This window comes from Symphalangus syndactylus, chromosome 14, assembly GCF_028878055.3.
Source record: "Symphalangus syndactylus isolate Jambi chromosome 14, NHGRI_mSymSyn1-v2.1_pri, whole genome shotgun sequence".
Lineage (NCBI taxonomy): Eukaryota > Metazoa > Chordata > Mammalia > Primates > Hylobatidae > Symphalangus > Symphalangus syndactylus.
The window spans coordinates 64075253-64088597 of record NC_072436.2 but is presented as its reverse complement, the minus strand read 5'-3'; the positions used below and the strand labels follow the sequence as shown (position 1 = coordinate 64088597).

General features: G+C 46.9%; 1 protein-coding gene and 1 long non-coding RNA gene across 5 annotated transcripts in view; both read right to left on the bottom strand.

Moving 5' to 3' along the window:
* Positions 1-2205: 2205 nt before the first annotated feature.
* On the bottom strand, positions 2206-2964 carry LOC134732463 (uncharacterized). Its single transcript, XR_010115652.1, has 3 exons — positions 2896-2964; positions 2574-2655; positions 2206-2363 (listed from the first exon to the last, which is right to left on the bottom strand). It is a non-coding gene; the product is annotated as an uncharacterized lncRNA (long non-coding RNA).
* A 6083-nt stretch (positions 2965-9047) lies between these two features.
* Positions 9048-13345, bottom strand: part of ULK2 (unc-51 like autophagy activating kinase 2) — a 104160-nt gene continuing 99862 nt past the window's right edge. For all 4 annotated transcript variants that reach the window (XM_063617737.1, XM_063617739.1, XM_063617738.1 and 1 more), the window contains 2 exons: positions 12444-12579; positions 9048-11299 (listed from right to left, as the gene is read on the bottom strand). In XM_063617737.1, the coding sequence (XP_063473807.1) occupies positions 11241-11299; positions 12444-12579 (195 nt within the window). In that variant the 3' untranslated portion in view covers positions 9048-11240. The remainder of the gene's footprint in view (positions 11300-12443; positions 12580-13345) is intronic.

The following is a 13345-nucleotide window of genomic DNA, read 5'->3' as shown; positions in this document are numbered from 1 at the left end:
CCTGGCTGGGTATGCGGAACCCTCTGGCAGGCTGAGAGTCCGGAGGTAGAGAGCTGCCTCACAGGAAGGCGTGCCCACCAGGAAGGCACTGAGGAATTCCATCACCTGGTTCTAGAATCCCTCGATGGCTGTGGGAGGGGAGCTGGTGGGAGGAGGTGGTCTCTAAGCCTTCTCCCACCGTGTGCCCTCCATGCCCCTGACCACCCCCAGTCAGCCCAGGGAGAAGAGAAATGGCTGCTCCCCTCTCTCATCCCTTTCCCTCCATCTTCCCTTTTGTGACCAAAAATAAGTCCCCCCCACTTCCCTGGTGACGACGCAGCTGTGGGGGAGGGGTGGTATTGCTGTTGCCATGGCAACTGCAGGCCACCTGTCAGCGGGGGGTGTGTGGACTCAGAACCTGGAATCTGTTCTTTGGTTCCCACACAGACTGCAGGGCATCTAAGCCGCCTCCCCAAGGCTCAGGACTCTGAGGTCAGAATGGCCCCTCCCTGCTTCCCAGTGGCACCCCATCCCCACCCCCATCACTGCCCTCCAGGCAACCTTAGTGAATAATGTGGCAGCAGGACCCGGAAGTCCTGGCCTTTCCAACCCAAGGCAGAAGGTGTTCGATCCTCCGGTCCCCCTGGTCCCCAAATCATAAGCCTGGCCAGCAGGAGCCAGAACGGGCACAGCTTGTCCAGGGCCTGGGGCTCTGGCCACCTCCCATGTCCTGCCTGCCCTCCCTGTGGCCCAGAGGCCAGAGCAGGTGCTGCCAGCACTCAACTCCCAGCCAAGTCACCAGGGCCAGCCACCGCAGAAGTGGGCAGCTCACCCCGGGCACTGGCCCCCACCTCCAGAGGCCTCCACTGATGGCATTCCTTCTTGTGAACGTGCATGTGTTCATGAAGAGCTTCCTGTTTTTAGTAAATTCACTCCCTCCGTGTGGCCTCCGCCACCCCCAGCATACCCCCACCCTGGGGATGGTGGCTCTGAGTTCCCTGTGCCCAGTCTGGCCTGGCTTCCGAGACAGTTCCCTCTGAGGGCAAGGGAGGAGAACCCCCTTATTCACAAAGAGGGTCCAGCCTGGCCCCTGAGCCCTCCTTTCATTCATTTCTGATGCCCCGTGGGTGACCGCATGGGGTGTGTGCATGCACGTGCTCACACACACACACACTGGCCTTCAATCCTTCACTGTAGCTGGCCAGGCCTGGGGAAGGCTCACGGGCTGTTGGTTTTGCCCACAACCTGACTTCTCTGAGGGTCACTGGCTGGCACCCAGCACAGCATGAAGCACATTTTTGGGTGCCTACCATGTGCCAGGTGGGGTCGTGCTGCAATCCCATCGGGGTGGCGTTATCCATCCCACGGCACGGATAAAGAAGCCGAGGCACAGAGAGGGAAGGGGCACTTGTCAGAACATGAGGCCATTCCTCTGCAACTCCTTGGCCCCCCTGGCCAGCTCTCTCCTTCCGCTGAGCCATCTGTGTCCAGGGGCAGGGTGGGGGCCGCAGCACCCCGTCCCACCTGTCTCCGCCGGTTGCTCTCTATCCCCAATGGGCCATCTCTTTGGCCCCCTGTTTAGATTCAGCATCCGGGTGGGAGCCAGGGGCTAAAAATACTCCCCATGTGTTTAGATGGTTCTTGGAAAATAAACTTCCCCATCTTGGCTCTTGGTTTGCACACTTGCTGGCCCTGCTTCCTGTGACTCTGATCTGACAATGTGGGGGTGGAGGAGGAAGGTGGGGTGGAGGGGGGTCTACAGGGGGCCCAGAGTCATGGGGGCGGTGTGGATGTCTCCTCATGGTTCGTGCAGGCTGCCGTGTCTCAAAACTCCAGGGGGCGCCTATACCGACATGGCCTTGTGAACGGTGCCCCCCACGTGGTGCAACCCCGAGGCTCTGAGCTTGTGTGTGTGTTGGGGTGGGAAGAGGCAAGGAAGCTGGTGGCTCCATGGGCATGGAGGCATGCTCCCTGCTCTGGGCCTTGGTTCATCCATCTGCAGAAGGGGCTACCCTTCGTCCCCCCATCTAATTGGGCCTGGCTGTCCCAGGCTCCTGCTGTCCCCAGTGACCTCGGAAGGAAGGCCAGGCCTCTCTAAGGTTGGGGAACTGTTCCTGCACCTTGCACTACACATGTCCTAGCTGCTCTGTTTGTTTATCTGAGAGGGGACAAAGGCATTCTTTCCCCCAGGGACGAAGGACGATGCCAAGGCCCAGGGAGGGGCTTCCTTTGGAGAAGAGCTGCGGGACAGAAGTCAGTTCCTTCCGCAGATGGCTGGACATGTGGGAGGTTTTTCAGGTTGTTCCAAGTGTCAGCTGTCGCAAGGTCCGGAGGACAGGAAGAGGGCAGCGGAGCAGGACACAGGGAAGGGATGTGGGTGCATTCTGGAACAAGATTTAATCCTCCATCAAGATTTAGTCTTTTCAGCCAGGCGCAGTGGCTCACGCCTGTAATCCCAGCACTTTGGGAGGTCAAGGCGGGAGGATCACTTGAGCCTGGGAGTTTAAGATCAGCCTGAGTAACTTAGGGAGATCCTGTCTCTATGAGGGGGGAAAAAAAGCCAGATGTGGTGGCACACCTGTGGTCCCAGTTACCTGAGAGGTGGAGGTGGGAGGCTGGCTTAAGCCCAGGAGTTCAGGCACCATTGCACTCCTGCCTGGGCAACAGAGAGAGACCCTGTCTCAAAAAAGAAAAAGAAAAAATTAATCTTTCTTTTCTTCCTTCCTTCCTTCCCTCCCTCCTTTCTTCCTTCCTTCCTTTTCCTTCCTTCCTTCCTTCCTTCCTTCCTTCCTTCCTTCCTTCCTTCCTTCCTTCTTTCCTTCCTTCCTTCCTTCCTTCCTTCCTTCCTTCCTTCCTTCCTCCCTCCCTCCCTTCCTTCCTTTCTTTTTTCTGTATAGAGAAAAACAGCATACATACATGGTTTGGCAGTTTCCAAGGTTTCAGACATCCATTGGGGGGTCTTGGAGCATAACCTCATGAATAAGGTGGGACTCCTGCAGTTGTGACAGAGACCAGACGGTCTTCAAAACCTAAAATATTTGTATTTTTCTACAGGAAAAGCTTGCCAACCCCTGGTCTACACACCTGGTATCTTGGACCATCCTGCCCCAGACTTCCTCTGTAACAACCCATATAATGTTTCTATGACCATAGATGTAAAAGGAAACTGTGACCTTTACCAAAATAAGCAACTTATTTTTCATAAATTACTTATGTAATAAGCATCCTGTTTCCAAAACAGACCTCAGTTTTCATGTCTGTTTTGAACTGACATTTGTCACACTGCTGACTCCTTTGTTACTGAGTGAACGATATATTCTTGAGATCAACTTTTCTAAGAAATGTTATTTTAGCACATGTTCCATGGAAAGGAGGGTTTATGTTTCCAAAATACAGATGTGACAAAGAGGAAGCACATCTGATGGCCAAAAAGGAGAAACAACAGGGTGGATCCTGAGGCCTCCTGTGTCCTTTCAGCCTCCCTCTGCTACTCCCGCTGCTGGCCGCGCCAGCCTCAGGCAGGGACTGCCATGCGCACTTTCCATGGCAGCTCATTTAACTCTTGCAGGAAACCCGAGAGGCAAGGTATGTTTCTGTCTCTGCTTTACTGACAAGGACAGGGAAGCCCAGGGAGCGAGGCGTCTCACCCAGGTCAGTGTGGGCGCACACAGGAGGCAACCAGGGCATGTGGCAGGGCCCCACAGGACACCAGGGCTTCTCAAACCCGCTACCCTTTCAGGTCCCTCTGCTGCTCACCATTGGTGAGATGGGGCTGTCAGGAGCAAAGAGAATTTCTGGATTTTCTCCTAACATTTTCCCCTACTTTAACCTCCCTTCATCTGTTGAATTTATTGCAAATCTTTCCTAGTCTTTTAGTTTTCCTATACTTAAAAAAACCTTGTTTTTAAAAATTACATAATTAGGCTGGGCACAGTGGCTCATGCCTATAATCCCAGCACTTTGGGAGGCCAAGGTGGGTGGATCACCTGAGGTCAGGAGTTCGAGACCAGCCTGGCCAACATGGTGAAACCCTGTCTCTACTAAAAATACAAAAATTAGCTGGGTGTGGTGGCACGCGCCTATAATTCCAGCTACTCAGGAGGCTGAGGCAGGAGAATCACTTGAACCCGGGAGGTGGAGGTTGCAGTGAGACCATTGCACTCCAGCCTAGGCAACAGAGTGAGACTCCATCTCAAAAAAATACAAAAAAAAAAAAAAAAAAAGTTAGCCAGCCGTGCTGGCACACACCTGTAATCCCAGTTAGTTGGGAGGCTTAGCTGGGAGAATAGCTTGAACCCAGTAAGCAGAGGTTGCAGTGAGCTGAGATCGTGCCACTGCACTCCAGCCTGGGTAACAGAGTGACACTCTGTCTCAAAAAAAAAAATTTTTTTTTAATTATATAAACTCATGGCGAAAAATATCAGCATTATGGAATATAAAATTAAATGTCTCCTGTAATCCTAGCACTTTGGGAGGCCGAGGCGGTGGATCATCTAAGGCCAGAAGTTTGAGACCAGCCTGGCCAACATGCTGAAACCCCATCCCTACTAAAAACACAAAAAAAATTAGCCAGGCGTAGTGGCAGGCACCTGTAATCCCAGCTACTTGGGAGGCTGAGGCGGGAGAATCACTTGAACTTGGGAGGCAGAGGTCGCAGTGAACTGAGATCGCACCACTGCACTCCAGCCTGGGTGACTGAACAAGACTCAGCCTCAAACAAACAAACAAGTCTCACCCACCTTCTAAAATAATTCCCATTTTCCAGATCCATCAGACACTACAGATAGGGAAGGAAAACTTATTCCATTGGACACCCACAGATATATCTTTATCATCTTATAAACACTTAAAACGTATTCAAACCTTTTGTGCATACTTTCATCATATTGTAGGGAAGTTCTCCCCAAGAGACAGGCGTATGGGGGTGCTGTTTTCTTTCTCCGAATGTAAAAGGGATTTATGGAAACAAAACTGTTCGTGCTCAAAATATTCTGGGTTTCTACTAGAAACTAAATCCATTTTCCAACCACAAGGCATTCCATATCGAATTAGCAGTCTGCACTTTCTGCTCCTCATGAGAATTCCTAAATCAGCCATCTTTGGTTTAGCTCCAAAGTTTATCAACTCATCTTCATCTTCACTGAAATTTTCCAGAGGAAGTGGAGCAATAACCTGTAGCCACCCAGGGCCCCTCAGAAGCCCTGGCTGTTCCCATCACTGCTTCCTGAAGGGAATCCATGTGCTAGACAGGAAGTCACTTTATTGCCCGTGAGACTTGGGAGAGGCCTTCCAGAGATCTGGCCAGGCTCAGCCACTATCTTCTTCCCCAGCCTCTCCCTGTAGTAGCGGGTGGGGGTGCCAGTGTAAACAAGGGCCCTCATGTGGGCTGTGATGGGAACAATAGGACAGAAGGTAGGAGAAGGCAGCAACTGGGTGGACTTGGTGGCTGGAGACGGGGTTCTACATACCATCCTCCTCCTGCATAAGCCAAAGGGGACTGGCACTGAACGCTAGGCTGGGCAGGCCAAGGTGAGAACGGGAGCGCACACAGCCTCAGCAGCGCAGCCTCTAAAGAGCGTTCCTGGAGAAAGGGGCTATGTCTACTGCCATCAGTGAAGGAACTCGCCCCAGTAGGCAGCAGGGCCTGTGGCGGGGGAGGGTCCTCTGGGCACATCTAGACTTGAGGGTCCTCCCACTTCCCACTGAAGCAATTCCCTGCTCCTCAATCTCACTGCCATATGCAAAAACAAGCAAACAGGAACACTTAAAAGTGGGTTGATCAAATGCTTGAGTTTATTAACATGTCTCCGAAGTCTTTTTTACTGGGAGTTTCAGGGTGGTCTCTGAAATCCATTGCTGTTGAGCTCCAACTCCAGGCCCCATGGGGTTGCACCAAGCTGCTCAACCTCACCTGTTTCTTGAAATTTTGCTGCCTTCCACTAGGCAGAAGATGGGTCCAGCAGGAGACATTGAAGCACCAAATGGAAAAGCTCTTCCTTCTTTCCCCTCTTCCTGTACATCAGAAAGAATGCATTAGAAAGAAAAGGAGTGAGCATTTGGGCTTTCTAAGGGTGAGACAGTGTGGGGCTCCTGTGGGGAGGTGGGTACTGCTGCACCCAGTGTGGCCTCCTGCTCCCACCGCTTTCCAGCCGTAGGGCTTTTCCTTGTGGAAATTACTTTCCAAGTTTGATTTTTCCATCTGTAAAAGGAGGCAAGTAAGGGTTGGTATGAGGATCAAATGAATTAACAATTATCAGACTGACACAAACATTCCACTTAAACAGCCAAATTGACTTAAAAGGGCAACATAGATGTCTGAAGCCAGACTGCCTGGTGGGCAAGCTGGAGAAAGCAGCTTCTATGCAAGAACTGTGTCCTTTCAGAAGCTCCAGCCAGAGCACATGTGGTTCGAGAGAGCCCTGAAGACAGGCCTTGCCCCATACAAACACAGAACAAATTGTTCTCCACCCCCTCCCAACACAAAACAAGAGCAGTGAAGAGCCACAGAGTGATGACCACTACAATGGATACAGTATTGCTGAGCCTTCCATGGGCCAGGGCTGGGCAAAGAATGTCATATTCATTAACTTATTTCTCACCTCAACTCTGTGAGACATGCACTCTTCCCCCACTGACAGATTCGGAGGAGGGGAGGAACTTGCCAAAGAACATGCAACTGCACATGGTGTAGCTGGAGGTTGAGACCAAGTGGACCACTAAGCTACCTGCCAAATTGAGTTGCAGAAACCCCAAAGGAGGCATAGAACATGGTTTCCAATAAACAAGAGTTCATGTGGGCACTTCCTAATGAGAGAAGCTAACTGTCCGAGAGCACGACTGTTTTGGGACAGGAGGTCATGCAGCAGAGCCCAGGGAGGTCCGCCCTGCGCAGAGAGGGAGTGCAGACCTAAGGAGAGCCACACTCTGTGAAAAGAGGAAAAACCTACAGATTGATCCCACCTGTTCAGAGCAACAGGCACAGCTTCACTCGGGACCACATGTGCCCAGGGGCTCTGCAGGGCTGGGTCCTGGCTCTGGCCATCTCTGCACAGCCTCTGCTGGGCTACTCTGTGAGAGGTCACGCTGGCAGCAGGATCTCAGCCTCTGCTCCTTTCCCTAGTACAGTTTGATCTCTGAATTCACTTTGATCTTTTACCAGTTCAGCTTCACCTCTTGCACCAAGGCTGTGATTTCTCAGGGCAAGTTGTCAGTTTTCCTGCAGTGTTCTTCTAGGTGGATTGTTTCTGATGTGGTTTCCTCTGATGCAGGTGAGGGAAGTAATATCTTGACTCCTCCCCCAATAAAATTATTCTCACAGGGCTTTACTAAACATGAGACTTGGGAGGGACCCAAGAGCTTGCTTGGCTGCAGATTCAAGGGTACAGGACTCAGAAGAAAGTGGTCTGAGGCCGTCTAGAAATAGGCACAGATGCTTCCAGGATGCATGTAACAATACCAAGTTCTCTGAGCAGTAGCTACTCCCTGCCAAGTAATCCTCCTTGAGGAATATTGATCAACCTTGCTTTATTCCAGAAAGAATTTAAGACTGCTTATAGAAAATATGAGGGAGCATAGTTAAAAAAGTGTTAAGTCCTCCTCCAAAACATGTGCTAACCACTAATATCAACATTAAGGACAGCCCGTGGGCGGTGGCTCACGCCTGTAATCCCAGCACTTTGGGAGGAGGGTGGATCACGAGGTCAGGAGATCGAGACCATCCTGACTAACAGGGTGAAACCCCGCCTCTACTAAAAAATACAAAAAATCAGCCAGGCGTGGTGGCAGGCGCCTGTAGTCCCAGCTACTCGGGAGGCTGAGGCAGGAGAATGGCGTGAGCCCCAGACGCGGAGCTTGCAGTGAGCCAAGATTGTGCCACTGCATTCCAGCCTGGGTGACAGAGCGAGACTCCATCTCAAAAAAAACAAAAAAAAAACATTAAGGATTTCAGCCGGGCACGGTGGCTCACCCTTGTAATCCCAGCACTTTGGGAGGCCAAGGCTGGTGTTTAAGACCAGCCTGACCAACATGGTGAAACCCCATCTCTACTAAAAATACAAAAAATAGCTGAGCGTGGTGGCGCATGCCTGTAATCCTAGCTACCTGGGAGGCTGGGGCAGAAGAATCACTTGAACCTGCAAGGCAGAGGTTGCAGTGAGCCAAGATTGCGCCAATGCACTCCAGCCTGGGCAATAGAGTCAGACTCCGTCTCAAACAAAAAAATAATATGGATTCTTCAGATATCTGAGTACAGGTCCTCATGTCCACTGTGTCCAACTCATTACTGTGCAGACTGAGGCAGTCCAGCCCTAAAAATCCCCTCAAGCTCCTAGACGGGACTCTAGTGAGGGCAGAACTGCTGGGCTGGTAGTTCCTCTTAGTGGAGACAAAGGGACATGGGACTATGGGCACTAAGTTACTTACCAGTCTTCACTAGAGGGTGTTTCTCTCAACTAAAGTTATCAAAATTGGGTGTTATAATTTTTAACTTGATATTCCCAGACAAGTGCCAGGAGAGCTGTTGCAAATAGCTAGCTGAGTGGAGAGGAGAAAGCCTCAGCAGAGGCGAGCTGGAGGGAGGGACGGATGCTATCCTTCTCTGGACTGAAGCAGTCATAGGATGGCTGCACAGAGAACTCCTGGCATGCAGAAGGAGGGGTGGGGATTCAGACACTCTAAGATGCGTGGGTTTGGGGTACCCATTCCAGGCCTCATGTCCACTGTATCCAACTCAATTTCCTCCTAATTACTGTGGAGACTGAGGCAGCCCGACCCTAACAGTCCCCTCCTCCCAGCTCCTATTCACCACTCCAGCGAGGGAGAACAACTGTTGCTTTGGTTACTTCTCTCAATGGAAGGAGGGGACAGGGACTGTGGGAAACCAACTATATAGAGCACAGGCTCTCTCTATATATATAGTCCAGTGGAGGGTATAATTAAAGCAAACCCTTAGAGTAGGAATAGCTGGTCAGCAATTTTCCAGGTTATGGCTTGAATACAGGTGTCAACCCATGAATGTATGAACTGGTACATTTCCACTCTATGAAACACGATATGAAATTTTAAAATACTCAGGGAAACATAAAGCATTTGTTTATTATTGCTATACTCAAGGCAAAATCTCTTAAAACAATTAGGCTTGATAATGGAAGTATAACCAGAACCATTATTCATGAATTTACATTTTGTTCTTTTCTGCTGTTGAGACTTCACTGTTTCACACACACCATCTACCCACGACCTTTAACATACAAGAACAAGAAGAATTAACTTGAAAGTCACAAAGCATGGCTTGACCACTTGCCTAGTTCCTGACTTTAGGCCAATCACTTCCCCTCTCTGAACCTGTTTCATCCTGTGTTAAAAAAGAAATGGGAGAGGAAGAGGAGAGGATAGAATAAGCCTACAACTGAGATAACACAGGTGATAACTGAAAGAACATGAATGAAATTTCACTGTGAATAAAAAATATTATATAAAATAAAGTATCACTAATAACAAATAGGGTTGTGGAGGTAAACAGTCTATGTTCCTGGAAGCCTGCATGACAGTGGCCGAGATCTAAATCCTGGGGCAGGACAAAGGATATTCACGGCCAAGTCTCTAAACTCACTAAGGAAGTACCTGGCTCAACAAGCCACTTAATATGTACCCAGCTACACCCTAGAAACACTTTGTCAGTTTTATTTTACCTTAATATACATTTGTACAGGCAATAATAAAAAGGCTATTACACAACAATTCAGTGAGTTTTACCTAGTTTCAAGAATAATGCATGCAGTTACAAATGAGAGGTAGAAACACTGTATTAAAGACCTAAAAATACAAACGTCATATAAATAAACGTTCAAATTACTACTGGAATTTCATACAGATAAATAAGGTAAAAATTACATTACTTTGTCAAAGTAAAGGAAAACCATGTTTGTTTTTATCAGTACATTAAAATTAGATTAATGCCAAAGAGCTCTGTGCAATTTGTCAAAGAGTTCAGATTATTTTATTTAAAAGGATTAAAATAAAAGGATTAAAATTGGTGAATGGTTTATTCCAGTATTCAAGCAGGTAAGTAAAAGAAACCAAATAATACACAACGTAGGAGCCATTCCTGGAGGGATATTAACTGCCTGCATTCTCCATGACTAGCTATTTGGTGAACTGTCAGGATTAACATGAAAAATACACATTAGGCAGAAAACAGCTGCCCATTTTCCTAAGAGAAAACGAACTTCATTTTCCACTCACTGCATGTAGGAACTCCACATCACTAACAAACCTTTAGGTCACCAACTTTGTTTTGGCCCTATTCAAATGATCAAGAGTATCTCTTGATCCATGATTTTGTTTCTAATGCTGCCCAAATAAACCTAGCCTTTAATAAACCTAAGGTCACAGGCATCAATGTACATTCTGCATGCACAATAAAAAATGGAACCAAAAGCTAACAAAAACATTACTGAGAAAATCTGTAGGTGTAGATGAAGAAGTTAAAAAAAAAAAGTGTGCAAAGGTTCACATGAATACAAGTTTTAACCACTTAAAAGTTCACTGGAGATTACATGTGAATTCTGGAAAGAGTATATGTATACAATCAAGTAAAATATTTTAAACAAGTCCATTGTGCCTTAGTTAAATTACAAAATCCAATACACAGTTGTTTTAATAAATTAGCGCAATATGAAAGATTTTGGAAGATTAACATGTGTCCATATTAGGATCAAATTGAAGATTTCAAAATTTCTTCCAAGATCCATGTTTCACTTCTTCTTAAGCTATTTCTTCCTGAGCTGTTTAAAGATGCATGCTCAGATTTAAACAAACTTACTCCAAATATCAAACTGCCTGGATGAGGGGTGAATACTTTTACCTTTATACCTCAGCAAACACATGGAATTTCACACACTGCTCTGATGAACCCAGTGACAAGCACTCACTTTGTTTCATTTTTAATTATCTTTAAGAATAACTGTACCCGATTATCCTAGTTCTAAGGTACATTTATTCACCAAGTCCAAACTGGGAGCCAAACATTCTTGCTCCTGCTTCTACAAGAAAAAGGGAAACGGTGACTTTCTCCAGTAAGGCAGATTTCCAACAAATATGTAGTTTTTGGATTGTTTTTCCTTTTTTAAATCACTGCTTGTTCTTTGGTAGTCACCAGTTAAGAAGCTAGTTTCCTGGGGATGGGGTGACAAAACTCAAGCTGTAATCCCAAAGGCATCACCTCACGTTCCCACCACCGGTCCATGGGATGAGGCTGCTGCTCACACGGTTGCGGTGCTATGGCAGAGCGCTGACAGTCTTCTCTCAATACTACATTTATCTAGAAATAAAATAACAAAAATGAAGAACTAATGAAAAAAATCACTATACTGTCATCTCTATTCTATCTTTGCCCCAAATTTAACAGTTCTGAGTATGTTTTCTTCTTTCTGCTTGGTAATAGTTATGACTTCTAGCTTAGTGCTGCAAAGTGGTAAAATTTAGGTAAGCACATCGGCTAGCTTGCTCATAAATGCAAATAATCTTAGAACTGCCATCCTCTTGTGGCTACTCAAAATGTAGCAGGACCGCATACACTCCAACCAGTCCACCATCTCTGCCTAAAAAGCCAGATTATTGGGCTTGTATGTGATAAGTAATAACATCCTGGTATCCCATTAATCTCCACTCTGCTATCTATACAAAGTCTGTAGTACACAGAAGTTTCACAGGACTCTTCAGTCACTAAGCCCATGAGGCTTAAAACAGTTACATTTAATAATAAAAATAAAGTCCTCCTACATATACAAACACTTGCCAACAAAGTAACACAGCGTAGAAATCTAAAGATGAATTACGCAGTCACCAGTGCTTTTCATGTATCACCTGTAATCCTCACAACAACCCTGCAAGGCAGGCACTGCTGTATCTATGTATCTATCTAGCTATGCATCTATTTATCTATGTATGTATCTATCTATGTATCTATGTATGTATGTATGTATCTATCTACCTACTTACCTACCTAGAATGGAGTCTTGCTTTGTCGCCCAGGCTGGAGTGCAGTGGCGCAATCTCAGCTCACTGCAACCTCTACCTCCTGGGTTCAAGCGATTCTCCTGCCTCATCCTCCCGAGAAGTGGAGCTTACAGGTATGCGCCATGATGCCCAGCTAATTTTTGTATTTTTAAGACAGGGTTTTGCCATGTTGGCAGGGCTGGTCTCGCACTCCTGAGCTCAGGTGATCCGCCCACCTTGGCCTCCCAAAATGCTGGGATTACAGGCGTGAGCCACTGTGCCTGGCCCTACTCCTATTTTATGAAAAAGAAGCCGAGGCCACACAAAGGCTCAGTGATTTGCTCAAGGCTGGAAAGCCACGATTCAAACCAAGGCAGGATTCCAAACTCGAAGCTCTGTACAATGCCTGTGATAGACAACTAAAATGAAGTAAAAAAAAAAATACACTACTTTGTAAGTCAACTTACATTTATGTACATTTTCAATATCTCCAGGGTCCTGTAGAATCTTACTTAGGCCTTCCAAAAGAAGGGCTGCCTTATGATAGCGATAAACAATATCTTCGGTCTGCTGAAACATCTCATCCAGGGCTGCAGACTGAACCTGGAACCAGTCAGCAAAAACACAATTCTCTCAATTTTTCCAAGAAAATACACATTCATCTGGGCAATGAAGCTTTCAATGGAATCCACCTAAAATTAACACATTTTGGTAAAGTGATACAGTCTGCAAAACTACATAAAATTCAAAGATTCTTTGGGATGAGCAATATATAAGAGCAACTTCATAAAAAGTCACTCTGCTTTCAAACACAGCCTTCTGGTATTCAGAGGTATGCTTCATAAATTTCATACTAGAACCCTTCTAAACTGGCTCTTTTATGACTTCATTATAAATTGATTTTAAACACACACTTCCATACAAGGGTAACCTGAAATTTCATTAAAGTAGATTTTGTTTCAATAATATAATTAAATGATGCTAATAGTCACTTACTGGCTTTATTGGCTTCTTTTTCTAGCCAAATAATTTTTGGGTGTAGTCATTCATTCATTCAAAGATACTTATTGAGCACCTACAAAGTGCCAGGCACTGTGCCTACAATGAAGGAGAGCTTGCAGTCTGGAGGAAGATACAGTCCTGCAAAAAATGCAATTCTAATGCCAAGGGAGACACATGGTATTACAGGAGGAAGCACTGGATGGTGCGGAATACATAGGGGATGCCTCTAACCTATATTACGGAAGGAGAAGATGATTAAGGGAAGCTTCCAGGAGGTGCTGTTTGTGCTGAATCATAAAGCAACAACAGCAGAAGTGAATCAGGTGAGGAAAAATGTGGGAAGGGGCTCTCCAGAAAGAGGGGATGG